This window comes from Lynx rufus, unplaced genomic scaffold (assembly GCF_022079265.1).
Source record: "Lynx rufus isolate CCGP_SWC_20201006 ecotype Redwood Valley unplaced genomic scaffold, mLynRuf1.p SCAF_1, whole genome shotgun sequence".
Taxonomy (NCBI): Eukaryota; Metazoa; Chordata; class Mammalia; order Carnivora; family Felidae; genus Lynx; species Lynx rufus.
In genome coordinates, this window is record NW_025814823.1 from 213897429 (window position 1) to 213919159 (window position 21731).

At 39.9% G+C, this 21731-nt stretch overlaps 2 protein-coding genes across 2 annotated transcripts in view; both read right to left on the minus strand.

Moving 5' to 3' along the window:
- PDZD2 (PDZ domain containing 2) overlaps positions 1 to 442 on the minus strand; it is a 28691-nt gene extending 28249 nt beyond the window's left edge. Inside the window, exon 1 of the mRNA XM_047093782.1 lies at positions 367 to 442. Within this exon, the coding sequence (XP_046949738.1) occupies positions 367 to 433 (67 nt within the window). The 5' untranslated portion in view covers positions 434 to 442. The remainder of the gene's footprint in view (positions 1 to 366) is intronic.
- A 3984-nt stretch (positions 443 to 4426) lies between these two features.
- Positions 4427 to 21731, minus strand: part of LOC124510310 (PDZ domain-containing protein 2-like) — a 49815-nt gene continuing 32510 nt past the window's right edge. The window contains exons 3-11 of the mRNA XM_047077167.1: positions 21584 to 21695; positions 15015 to 15160; positions 11927 to 12046; positions 10776 to 10890; positions 8199 to 8272; positions 7798 to 8023; positions 6780 to 6897; positions 5025 to 5157; positions 4427 to 4471 (exon numbers count right to left, since the gene is read on the minus strand). Of these exons, the coding sequence (XP_046933123.1) occupies positions 4427 to 4471; positions 5025 to 5157; positions 6780 to 6897; positions 7798 to 8023; positions 8199 to 8272; positions 10776 to 10890; positions 11927 to 12046; positions 15015 to 15160; positions 21584 to 21695 (1089 nt within the window). The remainder of the gene's footprint in view (positions 4472 to 5024; positions 5158 to 6779; positions 6898 to 7797; positions 8024 to 8198; positions 8273 to 10775; positions 10891 to 11926; positions 12047 to 15014; positions 15161 to 21583; positions 21696 to 21731) is intronic.

The following is a 21731-nucleotide window of genomic DNA, read 5'->3' on the forward strand; positions in this document are numbered from 1 at the left end:
GGTTTTGGAATGGAGACCACTCTGCATCTATCAAACAACTGATATTTTGGGATTACTTCATTTTTACCTAAAACATTTCATATGAATTGTACATAAAACACACGAAATGCCGCTAACTCATTTTTGCAAATGATCTTGTAGTACAAGAAGCATGCATAATTAGAACTTTAATAAAGCACATTAAATAACTGCAGAAATCAAAAGTAGACGCTAAGAAAAAGCACAGAATCTCTTGGACAACTACTTCTGCCAAACCTGGTAATTACAAAGAATCTAACCAATAACATTGCATTGGGGAGTGTCCCATGGGGAAGGTTAATTGAGAGACTCTTCTGAGTGCTGAATGAAAATGTGCAAATACAGTACCTAAGCCAGGAGAGGAATTGGCCTCTTTGCTCTCCTGATAAGTGCTGCGTGCTATCACTGCATCCATTTCCTGCTCGGAAACCTGGTTTTCAGCAGAAAGCACAAATTAGCTGGTTTTATTTATTTCCCCCCCAAAAAAGTAGCTAGGACCAGAGTCAGAGGCTGAGTGCAAATAAAGAGGAAAACCACAGGACCAAAGATTATGACCATCCTCTGAAGCAATAGCTCAGGGCGTATAAGAAATATTGCCAGGTTAACATATTGCTTCAAACAATGTATTCAAAATCAGACCCTCAGCTGGTTTTCAAATTCATTAAAGCTTTCAGGTGCTACATGGCTGATACCTGCCTCTCTCTAGAACACTCACTTCTAATTCTTTTTTCCTAGATTTTACTTAAACAATTTCAAACCTACATAAAACTTGTAAAAGTAACACAAGAGTAGTAAATTCTTCATTGTTGTTTTTTAAAACATTCTCCCACATTTACACTCATGCTCTTTCTTTATACAGATACACACACCATTTAACATTTTAATTTGGGAGTCAGTTGCAGACGTTAAGAGGTTAGTTACAAACCTCCTAAAAACAAGAACATTCTCTTTAATAACCCCAGTACTATTGTCAATTCTAGGAAATTTAACATTGACACAAATGACTGTCTAATGCACATTTTATATTCCAATTCAGCCAACCGTACTAACACCGTCCTTCAGAAATGCTACTCAAAATGTGTCAGTAGACAGAAGTAGTTCACAGGAAGTTTGATGCCAGCTTGTGAGGAGATAGGATTTTCCTCTAGAATGCTTATCAACACTCAGCTTCTTTCCCAACAGTGTCTTGCTGGGGGAAAAGTATCCACTGAACTGAGTGGTGGCCCTAGTGATGTAACTGATTTGCATTCTGGTGCAAGCTCCTTATCTTGTTGTGGATCTTTAGCGGATTGTCACCAACTAACTCCTTCGCATAGTAATGCTTTATAGAAATTTCATTTTTGGCAATCCAGAATTCAATTTAGGGTCAAGTCTTTCTTAGACTCCTTTAATCCAAAACACTACTGAGCTTTTGTCTGTCACAATACTGATATTCTGGAAGAAACCTAGGCCAATCAAACCCTCAATTAGGATCTAATAGTTTTTTCATGCTGAGATTTAGATTATGTATTTTTTTTTTTTTTTTTTGGCAGAAAAACTACAACAACTGTTTCCTTTTCAGTGCATCAGAGAGGCACTCAGGGTCAGCATTTCATGTTTCATGACTGATGGTAACTTTGACCACTTGATTAGGATGGACTTCACCACATTTCTTTACTAGATTTTTTTTTTTTTTTTTTTGGTCATCAATGAGTCTGGGAGGAAACAACTTCAGACAACATCAATATCCTGCCCCCCAGTATATTTTTACTCAATGGTTTTAGCATCATTGATTATTCTTATTTGAATCAATTTTTATGATGAAGTTTTCAAAATAGTCATTTTATAACTCTTCTTTTCTTTCTATATTTATTGGGATCATGGTAGATTCATGCATTTTCCCCCATTAGTTGTTATCCCTAACTGTCATTATTCAGTATGGAAAAAAAGTTTAAAGCCTGATATATGCTGAACTACGAGGTATTTTAAAAGACAATTACATAACTTGCATAGAGTTTCTTTTTTAAAGGTAAGAATACTGTAAACTTAGAATGGTAATTTTATGTACTAAAATAACATTTAGCATAAGTAATATTTGGATAAGCATAGCAATTTTTCTTAATAAGTAAATAAAGTTATGCAAGATTCAGCATTATGTTTTAATCTAACAGATAAATCATAATCACATCATGGCTTTTATGTAATACTTTCTAGCAACCTTCACAGGAAATAAAATATATATATATATATATATATATATATATATATATACACACATGCACAAAGCATATACACTAAAACACAAACATATACTTCATAAAGCAAAAGTAATTTTGTATAAATGAGTCAGGGAAAATATAAGCTTATATGGTGGTTGCAAATTTTTCTTGCCAATTTGCAAGAATTGCAAGGTTGCCATTTTCTAATTGACATTAGACTTTCAATATTTGCAACTATTTTTCTGAGTGGGAGAAAAATGGTCAGGTTTTGAAACAAGTGAAAGATTTCCTGGATAATTCTAGTCATGCTGAGAGCCCCAGGACCAGTTAAAAATGGACCTCTATGACTTTCTTCTACTTAACATAAGCTAGAAGCTGTGACCTGAGTAAGTCCAAATCTTAGCTTGTCTAGACCTGGAGGGTTTGAATATCCCATTTGGGCAGTCACTGCGCCAGTCATTATGAGAAACAGAAGAAAAGAAAATCCTTGTGGTATTTCTATTGGAACAACATGAAAACTAAGGAAGTACATACGTTCAGTATCAAAATGTACTACTGGCATGAGATGCTGGGGTGAGCGGTATAAAAATACATTAAACATAAAATGGAATCTTGACCAAAAGAAAAATATAGTATGATGTTACAATTAAGAACACCATGTTTACCTAGGAAGAAATGTGAAATCTAGTAAAACAAATAATGAAATCTGGTTTTGCTGGATGTATCTCCCACACTATCATGATGACCATTTACTGTGGCCAGAAACATGAATCAACCTGTATTCAACAGGATCGCAGACCACCAGTCCATCAGAATTATTATGCTTTGCGCTTAAATGCCATTCTGATGTTTGATTGTACTGGCAAATTAGGTAGATGCTTTTGGGCTGAGACGAAGCAGACCTCCCAACAAATCGTGACCTGTGCTATTTTGGAATGGATTTTGAAGTCAGACATGCCTTGAAACGAATGCCTGGAAACCACTGAGAACTTAATTTTTTATAATGTTGCTGAGGGATGTGCGAGGTCAGCTCTAGCTTATTGGACTGTTTCCTAACTGGGAAGCAGGTGATGGAATCCCAGAGAGGACCCTAGAGGAAGGAGTCAAGACCACTCTAGCTGTGAGTTTGAGGCAAAGTGGTATTAAAAATGACATGGGGTGCCTGGATGGCTCAGTTGGTTAAGTGTCTGCCTCTTGATTTCAGCTCAGGTCATGATCTTGTGGTTGTTGGGATCAAGCCCTGAATCAGGCTCCTTGCTGACAGCAATCTGTCCCTCCCCTGCTTGCACACTCTCTCTCTCAAAATAAATAAGTAAACTTAAAAAAAAAAATGACCCAAAGAGAGCCATGGGGACAGCAGAGAGGCAGAGGAGAACAGATTACAAGGGAAAATGTCAGGACTATAAAACGTAAAGGAGAAAAACAGGAAGTGACAAGAAGGAAAAAATGGAAAATGGTAGAAGCAGGACTTGATTTTATTTTAATGATATTTATTCAAGAAGTTTTTATTTAAGACATATATAGACAGGAGAACACAATCTGGGAAAAAAAATAGTAGTGGAGTTGACTTTGAATCAGTCTAATGGCAATCCTTGTCCAAGCACTATGGAGAACCAGTATAACAAAAACACACCACTGAAAACACTAAAAATGATGTTATAAAATTAATACACTAAAGAAATCTCAGAAATGGGATGACCCAAAGTTCTCCACACACATGTCTTACTCTCAAGATGGCATACAAGTCCATCAAGCATAGCAGTCTGGGACCATTTAGGATATAATCAAATAATAGTACAAATGATACAGAGGAGGTGGTCATATGATAGGCACAAAAAGAACTAATATTCTTTTTTTAATGTTTATTGATCTTTGAGAGAGAGAGAGAGAGAGAGAGACAGAGTGAGAGAGGGTGAGGGGCATAGAACAGGAGAAACAGAATCCAAAGCAGGCTCCAGGTTCTGAGCTGTCAGCATGAAGCCTGACACAGGGCTCGAACCCATGAACTGTGAGATCATGACCTGAGCCAAAGTCAGATGCTTAACCGACTGAGCCACCCAGATGCCCCAAAAAAGAGCTAATGTGCTTATGGAGCATTTTGAGTTACTGAAAAGGAAAGGCTGAATTTTGTAAAATATAACCTGATATTATAGACAAGTTAATTTAAAAGGATTTTTACATCAAGTACTTGAAACAACAAAAAACTGTGCTCAAAGCCAGTAGAGTTGAAATCGCTGAGGTGTGCTCCGGTTAACCTAAAAAAATTAAAAGCAACTGCTCAAGTATAAAAGAGATACAACCAAATAACACAAAGGCCCACGATACAGGGGCTATGATTATCTGCAAATTCAACAATGTGATATCAATGCAGAAAAAATATTAGTGGACTCTTAAGCCTTAATGACAGAAGTAGTCTCCTCGGGTCAAGGATGGCCTGGACAGATCATTTAATCCAATGCTCTCACATTTTCTTGATGCAGAAACCCAAAAAGGTTAAGTATCTCACTAGAGATCAAACAAACAGCCCAGCACTCTTATCTTCCTACCATATTTTATATTCACCAATAACACTGTCAAAATTTTCTAATGAAATTTCTAAGAGTGTGAAGATGAAGAAGTCCACATCAATGATTTGTTCCCATGTGTATCAGTTACTTGGCCACTGAGTGACCACAGGCTGATTCCCAAGCCCGGCTGGGTGAACTGTCTTACCAGAGTGTGCGTCATCATAGGAATACGTGTCATCACTGCTACAGGACAAATAACCAAGCCATCTTTTCATATTTAGAACAATAAGAAGTACTTCACCTTTGGATTAGGGTGCCGGCCAATGACAAGTCGAACAGGTCCTGGGGGGCATTTGCTCAGGATGGTATGGACTTTGCTTAAAGCAGCATGGCGGACATTGACTGAGTTCACTTCCAGGATTTGATCTCCACGGCTAGGGAGGACAACATAACCAACACGCTGTGGTAACAGTTAAGTTTTTACAAGATTTCCCTCTGGGAGAGGTTTATAATATGAAATCTTTTGTGAATACTTTAAAGAAGCAAATGACATCTTTTCATCTTTGCATATGTGTGAAAAAGCAACACATTCATATAAACACATTAGATATTAAATCAGCAAAGTCCTTATGCGTATATAGCTGCATTTTCAGTAGTAAAGTTAAATAAAATTGATAATAAGACAATAACAAGGGTTACCATTTCTTGAGCACAGAGTGTAAACCAGGCACTATACAAAGCAATTTCCATAACAATCCTTTGAACAGGTATTATTATTCCTATTGTTTAGACAAGGCCACAGACTTTAGAGAGGCCACCTTGATGTCACACACTGTTGAACTCAGGTCTGTCTACCTTTTGATCATCCAAGATAGCTCCTTGACCACCACCATTTTCTTTTTTTCCCTACCATCTTGAAATGATTATTGTAATGTAATTTGAGGGGGAAATATCTTGAAGCTCAAAGGTTACCCAAGAATTTGTAAAAACGTTTTAAATTTGAACAAATGAGAAATTGGGGACAAGATGCCCATTTTGACTTGAAATTATAGGCAGAGAACTCAGTAGGAGAGAACAAAAGACTCTTTATATGGTGTTTGAAGAATGTTCATTTGGCAGGCTCCAGACATATGGAACCATTCAAGAAAGAAACATCATCTTGGGATGTCATTAAAGGATTTTTTTTCCTTGGGTTCTAAAAGTATATTTTCTTTAATGTACTTTGGATGATTTGCTAAATTTTTTTTGTATGAAAATTCACTCTGATGATTAACTAAAAACATAACATAATCTATTAACAGGGCCCCAAAATGGCAACCTCAAGGCATGTCATTTTGACAATTCCTCAACTGCTCAAGGACTTAGAAGCTTATAGGGGGGAAAAGTGATACTGTTTACACAGAGTGCTTTGTGCACTACGTGTATATTCTTGTGGCGTTTGGGTGGGCACAGATCCACTGCAGTTACTATATAATAGAACACCTAGACATCTCTTGTATAACAGAATATCCATGCTACAACTCAACTAGCTGGACTGAGAAATCAGACATGTGGTGATTTCAGACAATAAGCATCTAGACAACATCACTCAGAAAGGAATGAAACAACAGGAAAGGTCAAGAGATTATACTTAATAATAATAGAGGCCCCCAGTTTAAGGGCATGATTTCGGACTCTTTTGTATCCAGTGATTCTGAACTGTTATGAGCAGTTCCTGGCATCACCTATGAATTTTACATAAATGAATATAAAAGTGAAAGAAAATATTTAGATGATCATAGGTATCTATGTAGAGTTGTATTTTGTCAAGTTTCTGAAACTGAGCTTCTGAGTCCAAACAGATCAAAATAGGGAAGCCAAGATCTATAGTTCTCTACTGCTACATTAGCTTTTCATCTTTGGAAATTAATTATAATCTTGGCTATACTATCACTGCAAATAATACCAAAGTTTAGAATCTCACAAAAGAATGTAATAGGGCAGATATCTTACACGTATATTCATTCCTAAATTCACGAACATCCCAGAAGCCTATATTATCAGGTTTACAACAAACCTCAGATTGCTCTCCATCTTGGCCACTGATCCTGGGGCAAGGCTGTGAATGTAGATACCTGGAGGGCTGTTTTCTAGAGCCAGGCAGCAGGCACCAATACCTAATCCAACTCTGGGCTCTGAGAGGCATCAAAGAAAACAAAGTTAAAAAAAAGTATAAGTGATACGAAGCTACATCACTGTATATTCAGACCAGCAATCATTTATTTTTGACCAGACTGAGAATGTAAATCCTGCTTTTTGCTGTTAACATTATCATACTCTGTAAATGAAATGAGTCCACGGCAGAACCAGGGGCTAACTATGGACTGAATAATTCAGCTGTCTGCTCTCTGCTTAGTCTAAAGAACCTCCTCAATTCTGTTTTTGGAAACAGGCAGAGTCAAAGTAATATATTTTTTTAAGATTTTATTTTTTAAGTAATCTCTACACCCAACATGGGGCTCGAACTTACAACCCTAAGATCAAGAGTCCCATGATCCTCCAACTGAGCCACCCAGACGTCCCAATATTTTTTATTCTAGATACATTTCTTTCACTTATCTTTTTTAGCAACTAATCTCTTGGTTACTTCATTGCTCATATTTCTGTAGTAGGTGTAGAGGAAAAGGAAACAGATGAAAGGCTGTAAGATCTGGTGAAGACCCACAACTTATAGTTATTAGCTGTATTCTCAACTATAATCTTTTATTCTTCAAAATTTTTTATTAGCCCTAGAATTAAGTCAGTCAGTGATTTTTTTTTTTTGTTTTTTTTTTTAAACATGAGTTTCTGACACACAGTGATTCATCTGGGAGAGCTTAAAAGACTTTGTACTACTGGTAACTCTTTTTCACTTTAGCAAAATGACTAAAATCTACGTGTGATCCCACTGTCCATTTACAGAATACCATACGTTGTTGGCAGTAAACTGTTCTAAAGGAACAGTTCCTAGAAAAAATTAAAAAAACGAAACCTAGGAACAGATGACAAATTATTATGTGAGAGAATGTAAGGAAGTGGGGAGTAGCTGGTATCACCTTTGTTGAGTGTGACTTCCATGACAATTCTGTCCTTGGGCCCGGGGGCCTTCCGACCCAGGGATGAAGAACCGCCTTCGTCGGAGCCTGCTGCTGAGCTGCCCCCACTGGTGTTGAAGTTGGGGGAGCTGGATCTGCTCATGTGTGTGGGTGTGGAGCAGGGTGTGAGGCTTGGGCTCAGTAACTTTGTGCGTACTGTTAAGACGAATAATCCACTCCGGATTTGCTGAGAAAACAAGAGAGTAAAACATTCTAAATGCTAAAACATTCAGACTACTCCTAGATTAAAGGATGAAAAAAAAAAAAGAAAAAAAAAAAGAAAAAAAAAAAGAACCCAAACCAGAAGGAAATAAGTGAAGAGAAATCAAGAAGATAAAAGAGATAAATAAAAATGTGGTTACCTTAAAGGTATGGATGGCTTCTTGGAACGTCAAGCCCTTTATTGGTATCCCATTTACATCTAGGATTTCATCCCCTAGTGCCAAAATAGGAGAATTACATTAACATCAAACTTAGATGTACTAGAATCTAACTGCATGGTCAGTACTAGAAGAGGATACCATATGGTACCTGATTTACAATTCTATAAAAGGACTTTTATTGTTCCAGCCTACTTTCATTAGCATAGCTCTCAGGAATTTCAAAAAATGGGACAATTAATAACAATACATATTCTTTTGCAGTAATTCTGTATCTCCATCTTTAATGAAAAACAACCAGGGGAAGCATTAAGTTCTAATTCTTTAGTCATTGCCAAGTTCGATAACAGGTGTCCTAAGTTTAGAGATCAAAATGCAATAATGAGTCCCAAGCCTTTCCTCATAGTGTTTGTTTAAAAAACCTAAACCTACTGGCAATATAGCATGAACATATATATAACATGTGAGAAAGACACTTCTGTATTTGCAGAAAGACAAGGTTTTCAAGCCTGCAGAATCATCATGGTGTGTGGAAAATGGTTTTAATAACAGAGACAAAAAACTTTTGAGATATTATCTAAAAATGGTAGTCCTCCCTCCAGAAATAGTCTAGATGCCTGGTCTTACTGACGCTGTTCCAGGTTCTCAGTCATTAAGACTAAGAGAGATTATTGTGGGCTAATGCCAAATTGTTCTCTCATTCATTCTCATTCTCTCTCTCTCTCCCTCTCTCTCTCTGTCTCTCAAACTATCCTGGACTCATCTTCAACCCCAAGGACGTATGGTCAGGTCATTTTTCCAGCTGTTGATAGTGTCTGCTGGGACTATAAGAGAAATTGGACATCCAGTTGACTTCTCAGTTTGTTTTGGTTTATACTCTCGTAACATGGTCTGTTTTTTTGGAATAACAGTTCATCAAAAACACTACGAAGGGGCCACCGAGAGAAGAACAGATGAACTTCACACAGTGGTGCAGGACAAACGAAGGCCTCCCTTTACCTGTAACAAAGAGCAACAGCAGCAGAACCTCTCCTGGGCAGCTAATCCCAGGGGCACACTGTGCCTTCCATTAAAGGAATCCTGTAGATGAGGTTGAAAAGGTGGCAGTACCTCCATGCACTTGTTATGTGCTTTTCTTTAATGCAGTTACAGAAGTTGTAAAATAAGTGAAATAATCTGTTTAAAAATAACCACCTAACTAGGTAAGGTTCTTGGTTTGCTTCCATATGGGAAAAGGATACGATCATTAAAATGATTGCTCATGCTCTTAAAAATCTTTATACAAGATTTTTAAAAGATCATTCAACACATTGAAAATCCATTCCAATGACTTACCTTTATTGTAAATGAACACATGTGAAAAAACAGTATTTAGGAGAATCAAGTGCTATTAACCTTTACTAACTATTGATTTTTCCTCCATTTGTCTCCATTCTACCAGTACTGCAGGATGAATTTCAATCAAATGAACATATGGCACATCCATTATAAAAAACACCCTGTTAGAATTTTACATTGTTCTGAAACTAGACACAAATACCACCTGGGAGTTAATCCTTCCTCTAAAAAAGAGAAATAAATATTCCGCCATCAAAATAAGCCTGGTCACGTCTTATCATTAGCATACAGGCTCCTAAGGTAGCTCTGCTTGAAAAAGGAGACTCCAATGGACTCTTATCAGTTAAAAAAAATAAGCTGGCAGAACAGAATAGTACCTATAATTTGGGTCAACTGAACCGACCAGTCATAGCATTTTTAAAGGTAACTACAAATAGTGTCATTTCATCATTTCACGAAGGAAGTGTGCTAATAAGGGAGGAAGAAAAATCAGGACTCGTGAATAGGTTCTGGGGATCTATCACACAGCACGGTGACTATAGTTAGCAATACTGTGCTGTTCAGTTGAAAATTTCTAAGAGGGTAAGTCTTCAATGTTCTCACCCCCCACCACCACGGTCATTCAGTGGCATGATGAGGGTGTTAGCTAACTCAGTGTGCTAATAATTTTCCAATATATATGCACATCAAATCATCATGTTGTACACCTTAAACTTACAGAGTGTTATATATCATTCACATGTCAATAGTTGGGAGAAAGAAAAGCACTCTGCTAGCATGTTTATGCATGGCACAATGTCAGGTAGCATGGAGAATATAAAAGATGTGCATGTACTCCAGCCCTGAGGCAAGAATGGCCTGCAAGCTCTCAGGAATTTTCAAGGCAAGGAATATGATCAAGATCCAAGGGGACAAGATAGACACTTAAAGACCAAATAAAAATATCGTCATGTTCTGCATATCATCTCATTTAATCTTCGCAACAACTCTTTAAGATCGGTATTGATATTCCAAGTTTACAAACTGAGACAAGTGAAGCTCAGGTTACATCAATTGTCCAAGGCCATGATGCAGTAAATGTTGGATTCAGCTCATGTCCTCTCGACCCCCAAGCCCATGGCTTTGGCTGCTGTGCCACTGGCTTCACATCTTGCAAGGAGGCAGATTCTGATGGAATCAGAACTCACCACCACTGAGAACCACGGAGAGGCTTTCTCCTACCTTCTTTAAGTCTTCCATCCTCTGCAGCCGATCCATTTGGGAAAATAGTCTTGACAAAAATCCCCATCTGTCCTCGAATGCAGTCTCGACCTCCAGCAATGCTAAAGCCAAGGCCCTACACCCCAAGCAGAAGGGGGTCCAGGTTGTCATTGCAGTATTTGACTGAGGGCATCTGTTTTTGTCTCAGTATTTCACTGAGGGCATTTTCCCATTGTAGTATTTAACTGAAGTCTCCTTCCCAACTAGGCTCAGAGTTAAGATAACCAGCTATGAATTTATGTTCCCTTCTCTATTTCCTTCCTCAGATCTATCTGCAGTGCACTAGGCTTGCATTATGTTAAAGGGAGAAAGTTTTACACCGAAACATGAAATTGCCAGTATTTGACAATCTTTGATCTCCAAAAATGGCAATTTCACATGGATTGATTAATAGCTCAGGAGAGTCATTTCACACAATTTAGGGGCCATACTTATTTTATTCTTTTGTTTCAGTACTTCCATATTGTATCAAGATGGATGTTTTGATATTTGTATAATATCAAGGTATTTGTATTATTATCTTTATGATAATGGCAATGCTATGAAATTCATTCAAAAGGGTAAGTAGGAATATGCCCCCTGAAGCTACAGGGGTGGCCTTTCTTTCAATAGTAGTAAATGTTGGAACATTCACTCCACCCTCAACTATACCCTAGCTCCCAGGTGCCGGTGACTCCCTAAGTCATAAGGACAAAAGGGCATGATCATCTCAAATCCCACAGGAAAGGAGCAAAGGAATCCACTCAAATCTACATAAAGGCCACTTAATCTATTCTTCTTTATACCTCTTAATTTTTATTTCATGTAAAAACAACAACAAAATTCACTATTTAAGAAATACACGCTAACAGGGGCGACTGGGTGGCTCAGTCGGTTAAATGTCCGACTCTTGATTTTGCCTCAGGTCATGATCTCACATTTCGTGAAATTGAGCTCTGTGTTGGGCTCTGTGCTGACAGCACAGAGCCTGCCTGGAATTCTCTCTCTCTGCCCCTCCCTTGCACACAAACTCTCTTTCTCTCTCTCTCAAAATAAACAAACGTTAAAAAAAAAAAAAAGAAATATATACTAACATTCACTTGGAGGACAAAACTGTGCAGAAGGGAGCTCACCTTGCCTTTTTCTTTGTATAGGCCAATGATGGAGATGACTGATGGCCGAATGAGTCTCCAAGGAGATTCCACCTGAGTGGTGCTTAGGGAGCGGGTGGACTTCTTTACAATCTGGTATTCCTAAAAGTCAGCACATGGCAAGGTCAGGGACAGTCTCATTTATCCTCCTGTGGCCTCTGGCATAAAAATATATTCAGGTTTTGAAAACCTCAGTTGTCTTTTGGGTGACAGAGACATTTCTCCCTGCTCCATCTCTGGTCCAGCAGCTTAAAGGGAGTTTATTATCAACAACACTGGAGGAACAGCCCTGGCTGCAGTAGGTTGCCGTGCCTTCCACTGCACATGAAGAGCTGCATGGTGGCTGCTGGCACTCAGTGCTGCTCTTTGACTGTACCCCACAGATCCGACTCTTCTTGCTTTCTGGAATGGAGTGAGGAACCAGAAGCCAAAAGGCCTCAGAGATGTAGGAGGGCCATCCTGTGGCCGGGTTCTCCATGGAAGCCATCTCTTACCCCCATGCCAAGTTCACAATCATGGTTAGAAAGTATCTTGCCATTTTAAGCTTAATTCACTCAACCAAAAACTTAGCAAGCCCTTGTTTCTTATAACACCCAAACCGTAAACCCTGACAACTATTATTCTGTACAAAACACCCTGGTGAGAAATGCAGCAGCTTCGGTTCTAATCCCTCATGTTTGGAAAATAAAATTCTTTCCCAGAAGCCACACCTTCCCCTTTATGGCACGCAAGAGCTTGAATCTCAATCCCTCTCCTGTCCATCACCCACATGTACGTGTGTGGAAGCAAGGTACACTATTTATAACATGAATGAGAGATAAAGAAAATGTAGGGCTAAAATCTTCTACAATTTAGCTCCTTGCTATTCTTCTTAGAATAATAAATTTCTTAAATGAGACAGATATTCCAGCATAAGCAAAAAAGGAAAAAAAAATCACTTTGTGCTTAATATGAGAAAAGAGACATCAGAAAATAGTTGCTATCCTTAATTAGTATATTCTACATTCAAAGGTAGAAATGAGATGTCTGCTAATGATATTTTTGTATTCCTGGCAGCTTAGAACAATTATATTTTTGCAGTTTTACAAAATATCTGCCAGCTATGTTGGCTTCCCAGACTCTGATTCATTTAAAAAATGTTGGCTTGGCAAGGTTACTACCCTTTTACTGAAACCATCATGGAGATAGGCAGATATAGCCTATGGGTTTTCAACCCTCAAATATGGAGGTTCATGTGTGGACTTAGAAGGGAATACTCTCTCACCACCAATCTCCAGCAGCACCTCCTTCCATCCCCCTTCTGGGAGCCCATGGGAACCAGAGGTCTGCGTGCTTCATTGCTCTCCTGATGTGTTTCAGGGGTCCCATTGCATTTTTTAGACCTCTGCTGTCCAATATGGCAGCCACTAAGTCACCTGTCACGGTCTATATTTAAATGGAGATTAAAATAAAAAATACACGCCTTAGTGTCACTTGCTACTTTTCATGTGCTCCGTAGACACACGTGGCTCCCACAGTCGATAGTAGAGACATAAAACACTTCTATCACTGCAGGAAGCTGTATTGAGTAGCTCTACTCTAGACAATGCTTTGTAGGGGAGGGAGAGAGAACAGGGAAAAGAAGGGTGAATCCTGGGAGAAAAAGAAAAGGGCAGAAAAGAAGACAAGAAAAAGGACAGTTTGAAAAGGGGAAAAAGTCTTTCCTTTAAAATCTTCACTAGCCTGTGCTTTCTGGAAGCCTGGTTACAAATAAGTATTTCTGGGCTTTAAATAATAAATATGGTCAGGTTTCTCAGCAGGTCAGTTAAGAAATCACCACCTCAATGCTAGACATCCTTGGCTCTGATGGCAGGAAACCCTCTCTCACTTTCCACACTAAACTAAAATAGCCCACAATGTGGCTCTCCTACAACTTTCTGATCCACCCCCTGACTCTGCCGGCCCAGTTGGATCATTCTGAGCAGGCCATAGGCTCGTCTCTAGTCAAGGGTTTGGAGGAGTTTTAACCAGGACCCAGATCAGCAATTGCCTATGGAACGTGGGCACTTACTATTTTACTGGGTAGGTAAAACTTTCTTTATAGTGATTCTGGCATATCACTTTGAGCAAAATATTCAATCTCTTTGAGATTCATTGGCCTGTCAATAAAATGGTGATGATACACCAAAAGTAATGACCCAACCCAGATGACCAGTTACACGTCCTTTACGACTCCACCATCTGTGAGTCTACATGAGCTTATGGATGTCATTGCTGCTACCCTCCACCTCCATCTCTGCTTTGTTGTAGGCAAGATGCCAATGGCTTCTCTTGAGCTCTCTGGCTGATGATGCCAGGACTCAAAGAACACTCCACAAGTTTCCCAGAGACTGAGCCTGCCTTCAACTTGGTTAGGAGCTGTCTCCCCTTTTGACTGTGTTGAGGATGATGTAATTGAGGAAGAGCCTTTGTGAGGAATTATGGAGTTCTGAACTCTTATGAGGCAGGCCCTGGAATATTAACATCACCACCTACTTCACCCCTATCTGCAGCCCCACTGACCTTGCCTGTTTGAGTCATTACTGTGTAACAGGTAAAATCCCAGACACAGTATAGGCACGTACATGCACTCCCTCTCTCTCTCATACGACCCAACACCCACCCACCTACCCAGCCGGTGGTTATGCTGACACCTGACGCGCCCACTAAACAAGCGATGGTGGTTGACCACAGACCGTGAGGCGCCACTGTCTCCTGGCAGTTGAAAGCAGCTCTCAGTTCCAAAACACACAGTAGGAAGGGGAGCAAGATGTCGAGATCCAACAAGGGATTATTTTTCTCTACTGTTCCGAATACTAGGCTGACTTCCTTCTAACCTCCATGGATAGACCTCACTCTCCATGCTACATCTTTAGTCCCAAATACCCCTGCCCACACAGATGGGAAGTTCTTCATAACACGGCTATTCCTGTTGGTCTCTGAAAGAGTAAATATTTGAAAGCCTAGAGACCCAGGGGTGGAAACATGCTCTTACATCCCTAACTGGGCAACTTTGTATAAGAAAACAAAAGGTTCTATGGTATTGTCCTACCTGTGATGTTCCAGTAGAGTCCAGCAGCTGGGGAAGAGAGTGCTTTCTGCCATCTCGGGAGACCTCCAACATTCTGGCCCGCAGGTCCCCATTTCGTACCATCAATTCGTTATATTCTTCAACAGACTCTAGACGGTGTACACCCCCTTGAAAAAACAGGGGGGAAAACATGGTTTGATACGAGATTTAAAGAATCTTATCAGAGCATCATATGCATAAACTTGTTGCATTTACGTCCACACTTCATGGTTTTCATAAGGCCTGGTGTCTCATACTTTTAAAGCACTGAGCTCATTGCTTTCTACCAATAAGCTCTGCCTAAGCTGGGTGTATGTTGAGGCCATTAATGCCATATTGTGAAGAATGTGCCAGTTTTTGAAGGGACCAGACGGGATATGGGAAAATGTATGTTTCATCCAAGTAAGATGTAGCCAGGGTTGATATGGCAATAAATGATAGTGAAAATGCCATCAGTATAGGTGGTTTTCTAGTGATGGAGGAACATTATTCTGTGGTTGGCATAGTTCCATTCTTGCGGCAGGTGGTTTTTTTCACTTAATGACTTTTTAAATAACCTTTTTATTAAAGAGTAACAATTTACAGAAATATGCACAAATCATATAAGTGTATGGCTCCAAGAAATTTCACAAAGTAAATGTTCTAAAAACCAACACCCAGACCAAGGAATAGAATACGATCAGAACCCAAAAGCCATTTTTGCACCACTAACCACCCTTCACCCAGGGTAACCATTATCATGACTTCTAATATCATAGATTACTTTTGCCTTCTCAAACTTTATATAAATGAACACAAATGATAAATACTTTTTTATATCTGGCTCCTTACTCTTAGCATCTGTTTGTGAAACATGGGCTGTTGCTAATAGTTTGTTCATCCCATTTCTGCATACTATTTCATTGTATAAACATGCCACAATTTGGCTATGCATTCTGTTGTTGATAAACATTTGGTTTATTTCCAGTTTTAGATCTAGAACAAGGGTCAACATTTTTTTTTCGTTTTTCTTTTGTAAAGGCCAGATAGTACATGTTTTAGGCTCTATGGGCCATGGGTGGCCTCTGCTGCATAATCTTTAAACATTTTTTTTTTTTTTTTTAACACAACCCACTGAAGATGCAGAAAGCATTTCTAGCTTGTGGTCCATACACATGTAGCTGTGGATGGTGGTTTGCTGACCCAAGATTTAGAATATACTATTACGAAACATTCTTATAAAAGTCCTATCTGTGGGGTGCAGACCTAGGAGCGGAGTTGCTGAGCTACTGGTACACATTCACCTTTACCAATGTTGTAACATTCATGTGTGTGAGTCCAAGTTTCCCCACGTCCTTGTCACACTTGGTAGTGCCAGTTTAATTTTAGCCACTGTGGTGGATATTGTAATGCCATTTCGAGCTTGTTTTTTTTTTATTTAACATTTTATTTTCAAGTAATCGCCACACCTGATGTGGGGCTTGAACCCACAACCCTGAGGTCAAGAGTCAAAAGTCACACATTCCAGCAACTGAGCCAGGCAGGTGCCCCTCACTGTGGGTTTTTTTTTTTTAATTTTTTTATTTTTAATGTTTATTTATTTTTGAGAGAGACAGAGACAGAATGCGAGTGGGTTGGGACAGAGAGAGAGGGAGACACAGAATCTGAAACAGGCTCCAGGCTCTGAGCTGTCAGCACAGAGCCCGACGTGGGGCTCGAACTCACGAGCTGCGAGATCAAGACCTGAGCTGAAGTTGGATGCTCAACCGACTGAGCCACCCAGGCACCCCTCATTGTGGTTTTTAATTTACATTTCACTGATGACCAATGAGACTGAGTTTCTTTCAAATATTTATTGGCTGTTTTACTTTTGTAAATTTGCAGAGTGACTGTTTTTTTATTTTTATTTTTATTAAGTTGTAAAGTGCCTGTTCAAGTCTTTTGTTTATTTATCGGGTTTCTGTCTTTTTGTTGTTGATGTATAGAAGTTTTTATTTTTTTATTGTTAACATATTTTGAATATGAGTCCTTCATGGGATCTATGTTCTGTAAATCTTTTTCCATCTTTGTGACTTCCTTGCCTTTTCACTCTTAATGGTATTTTATGATGCAAAAGTTCATAATTTTAATATTGTATAATATATCAATTTTTCCCCATATGCTTAGAGCTTTTGTGTCTTAAGAAAAAAAAATTTTTTAAATGTTTATTTATTTTGAGAGGGAGCAAGTGAACACAGGTAGGGGAGGGACAGAGAGAGAGGGAGAGAGAAAATCCAAAGCAGGCTCCATGCACCAGCACAGAGCCCAATGCGGGGCTCGAACCCACAAACTGTGAGATCATGACCTGAGCCCAAACCAAGAGTCTGAAGCTTAACTGACTGAGGCACCCGGGGGCCCCAAGAAATTTTTACAGTAATTTTTAAAGAAACCTTTATCAATACCTAGTTTATATTATATGCTTTTAAAAAATAAGATAATTTAAGGGACTTTAATCTTTTTTTTTATTTTTTTTAAAATTTTTTTTTTTTTTTTCAACGTTTATTTATTTTTGGGACAGAGAGAGACAGAGCATGAACGGGGGAGGGGCAGAGAGAGAGGGAGACACAGAGTCGGAAACAGGCTCCAGGCTCCGAGCCATCAGCCCAGAGCCCGACGCGGGGCTCGAACTCACGGACCGCGAGATCGTGACCTGGCTGAAGTCGGACTAAGGGACTTTAATCTTAAATGATGGCTTAATTACATTGAATATGGCTATAATCATATTACAGTGTCTATATTATACATTATATATGTATATATACATATGTGTGTGTATAGCTATATACACATACAGATTCTTTGTAATATTAAGTTCCCCTAGACTATGTAATGTTTCATTTGATGACCTAAAATTCAATTTACCTAAACATTTCTCAGAAAGTTTTTCATGGAATAAAAAAAGATGATTCTGTAGCCTTTTAAAAATAATATATTGAGTTTTTAATAGTGATGAAAAGTTGGAAGAGTGAGGATACAGTTATATTAACAGGAACATCACTAAAAGCTTGGTTTTTCAAAAGCTACATATTAACTTTGTGATATAGATTTTCAAACACCTGAAACTCCTTTGCAATCAAAGAGAAATTTCCATTTAAAAAGATCACAAACCTAAGGCATTAATGTGGATAAATCAAAAATACCAAAATGAAAAGGGAACCCTGCTGGCAAAAAAGGAAGTATGAAGTAAGGAAAATTCAGGTTAGAATATCAGGAAAAATGTTCCATAAAATGGCTTTAGTCATTTTGGAGCCAAGCTAGGCAAAAATCTTAGTGAAAATGGCTGGAACTTCTTTATAGAATCTCCTTAATAATTCATGACTTACTAATTCATGGCCAGATTAATCCATCTTGGCAAGCCTACTCATCTGAAAAAGATTTATTAGAAGAAAGTGCCTTCTGAGTCAACAGGGAGGCACTTGCCTCAACAGAAGAGAAACCACATACGGTAGTGTCTGTAGATAACATACTGATACGTGAATACCAGAGTGACTCACTGTTAGAAAATACGAAGTAAATATCCAAGTTTACAGGACAAATTAGCAGTTGATCGCATTAAAATCTCCTGTATTCAAATGTCTTTAGACTGAACCATATTTCACAGCACTGGATGAAGACTCGTAAGCCTCTTTCATAGATCTCAAATTGCTTTTCCAGCCTTATCTCCCACTACCCTGCTACATGAATTCTTTGCTTCAGCCTGCTGATTCTCAAAGGAGCAGATTTGTCCTCCTCCCGCATCCTTTCCAAAACCGGGGAGCCTATAAATATCACTTGACATTTTACCTCACTTTGCCGCCATCGGCTCCCACCCTGAGGGGCTCCTTACCCCTAATCTCTCTGACAAGTTCTGCTGGTTTCAATCATTGTTCCTGTTGAGTTACTGGATCTTTCAGATGGCTGAGGAGGAAAAACAGTTGCCAAAAACTTCTCTAACCAATTTTCCCCCATTGCCCCTAAACATTTCTCATGCATTTTCTCCCTAGTCTACACCGCTGTTTTCTTCCTCTTTGGTTCTGTCAAATCTTGCCAAGGTACTGGCCCTCCTTTATCTTGTGTCCTCTGGATGCCTCCCCTAAGTGCCACAACCCAGAAACACTCTCGTTCGTGCCTTATCATGGCCTTCAAGTTCTTGAGAATATTCTTGTCTGACCCTCCTCAACCATCTTCCCCCGTTGAGAGGGAAAGAGGAGACAATGATGATGAATTGATGTTAATGACGGCAACGTGACAACAGTGGCAGCTATCACGTGAGCTATTGCTACCATATTCGGGAGTGGCCATGCCACATTCATTCTCTCCATCTTTCAACTGAGACGGTACACTGATTCCTAGAATAAAAGTAATTTAGAATCCTCATTTTACACATGAGGATTCTCTCTTTCATGAAGAAAGAGAGACTCAGAGAAGTCAAGTCATCGGTCTCAGGCCACGTAGCCTGAGGAACTGAGGAACTGAGGCAGAGCTGGGAACTGAACACTGACTTCTCCCTGACTTCGTGCACGTTATACATAGTTCCTTATTATGGCCGCAGATGTCTGGGAAGGAAAGGAAGGGAGGGTGACATCCATTTGTGGCAAACAGTAGCCAGCCCTGGATTTACTACTCAGCTGAATGTACTGCTTGTTCTAAATTAATAGTATAAACAGTGTTAGAGATTTATGATTTGAAAGGTCCCCAGCTACATCACCCTCCCCACATCTGTATCTAGAAAGCCCCAGACTGGGGAGGAGGATTCTCTTCAAGAGTCTCAGGAAGCCAAGGGGTGGAAAGGAGAACTGTCTGGGAGGCAGATCTTTTTGCTGGCACCGGGTGACCTTTGGGATTCCCTTAGCTTCTCTGGTCTCATCCATAAAGCGAGGAATGTGACTGTACGGGTTTCAAAGGTCCCTGACTTTTCTCCAGAGCTCTGTGGCCCCCTTGAGAACTGTTAATAAGGTGTTGATTAACTCTGCTATGACAGCTGCCCTAAAGATCTCTGTCTGTTATGCCCCCGTGACTCCCAGGAACCCAGCACACAGAAGGTAAATGTATTTCTCTTAGTCGTCCCTCCGGGGCTGCAGGGGGGCTTGGTTGTCCTCTCCACACGGGGACCTTGGGCACCACATCTGTCCTACGACTTACCAGCCTCTGGCCAGAGTACACTGTTTTGTCACAACCCCTGTTCAGGTGTATACTGCCTAATGATTATGAGTTACAAATACAAACTAATTCACTTTGTTATTCGGGTTTTTAAAGACAAACGGATGTATTTTGTGGCCCTATACTGGTTGCTTTACCTGAGAATAACTCAGCAGAGGGCCAGGCAGTGTTGGGGGGCGGTGCTCCTGGCTGTCAGGCACAGACACCACCCCTCGCCACTGATCTGTGTGGCAGGAAGGGACTGACATTTCTTGGCTGGCTACTTTGATGTGTTTTGTTTGTTTCCTAATGTGCTCAACCTTTCAAAGTCAGATTATCTCCTTTTTTTCAGGTGAGGGAGTGGAGGTTCAGGGGCTTTAGATAACCAGCCCAAGGTCATATGAGATGTCTTTCACAGGTGGGCAGCCAGGACTGGCTTCTCCAACAGGCCAGCAGAAACAGTGCTGAGGGCCCACAAAAAAGCTTTAATCATAAGAATAGTAATGGAGAGAGAATAATGAATCCAGCTTGAATCTTCGCAGCCATAAAACATAATTTTTAGTGTTTTTAATAATTTTTAAAAATTTTATTTATTTATTTTAAGAGAGAGAGAGGGAGGGAGGGAGGGAGAGAGGAAGGACATGTGTGAGAGCGGGTGAGGGGCAGAGACGGAGAGAGAGAGAATCCCAAGCAGCCTCTGCACTTTTGGTGCGGGGCCCAATATGGGGCTCAAACTCACAAACCACAAGATCATGACCTGAACTGAAATCAAGAGCTGGGCGCTTAACCGACTGAGCCACGCCGGCGCCCCTTTAGTTTTTTTTTTAATAGGAAAAAGAGCCCATCAAGGAGATAGTGCCTAGGACGCACGGATCATAACAGGTCTCTGCACATGGCCTCTGCTTTCGACACTGACTTTTTCTCTCAAGGCCTAGGCCAGCTACTATGAGGCTATACCCAGGAAACGGGAAATCTACTTGTTCCCAAAAGCTTCAACTCCTATCCCATTTTTCCACCTGCGTAGTTGAGATGTAGATTTCATAGTAAATAGCTCACTGCCCCTTGTTCTGGTGGACCGAAGGCTTGGGGAGAGGGACATGTGCCCAGAAGATAGGCCAGTAGGAATACGCCATGGCGAATGGGTCACCTGAAGTCCTGTGGAAGTAGATGATCAAGTTTAAGCAGAGACAAACAGAGATTCACAAACTTGACAGTCACTTCATTATGACTCAAATAAAAATATTCACGTGGGCAGCTGGGCTGAATGCGGTTTTATGCTTGGGGCATGTACTACCTAAAGGAGAAACAATTTTGAGGGTATAAGGGGACAAAAAGAGCTCATTCTGTTAATGACTTGATCTTCCCACTCCTGAGGCTGGAAGCTGACAGGCCATACCAGGCAGAGTTCTACTTACCTGAAAGGCGACTCTTGAGTTTCATCTTACTGCTGCCCTGCTTGGGACTTTCCAGGTTTCCCTTGGGTTCCTCGGGGCCACACGAATCTTGGGGCTCATCTGTCCCAGGCATCTGAAATCAGACAGCACAGAGCTGATGGGAGAGGCC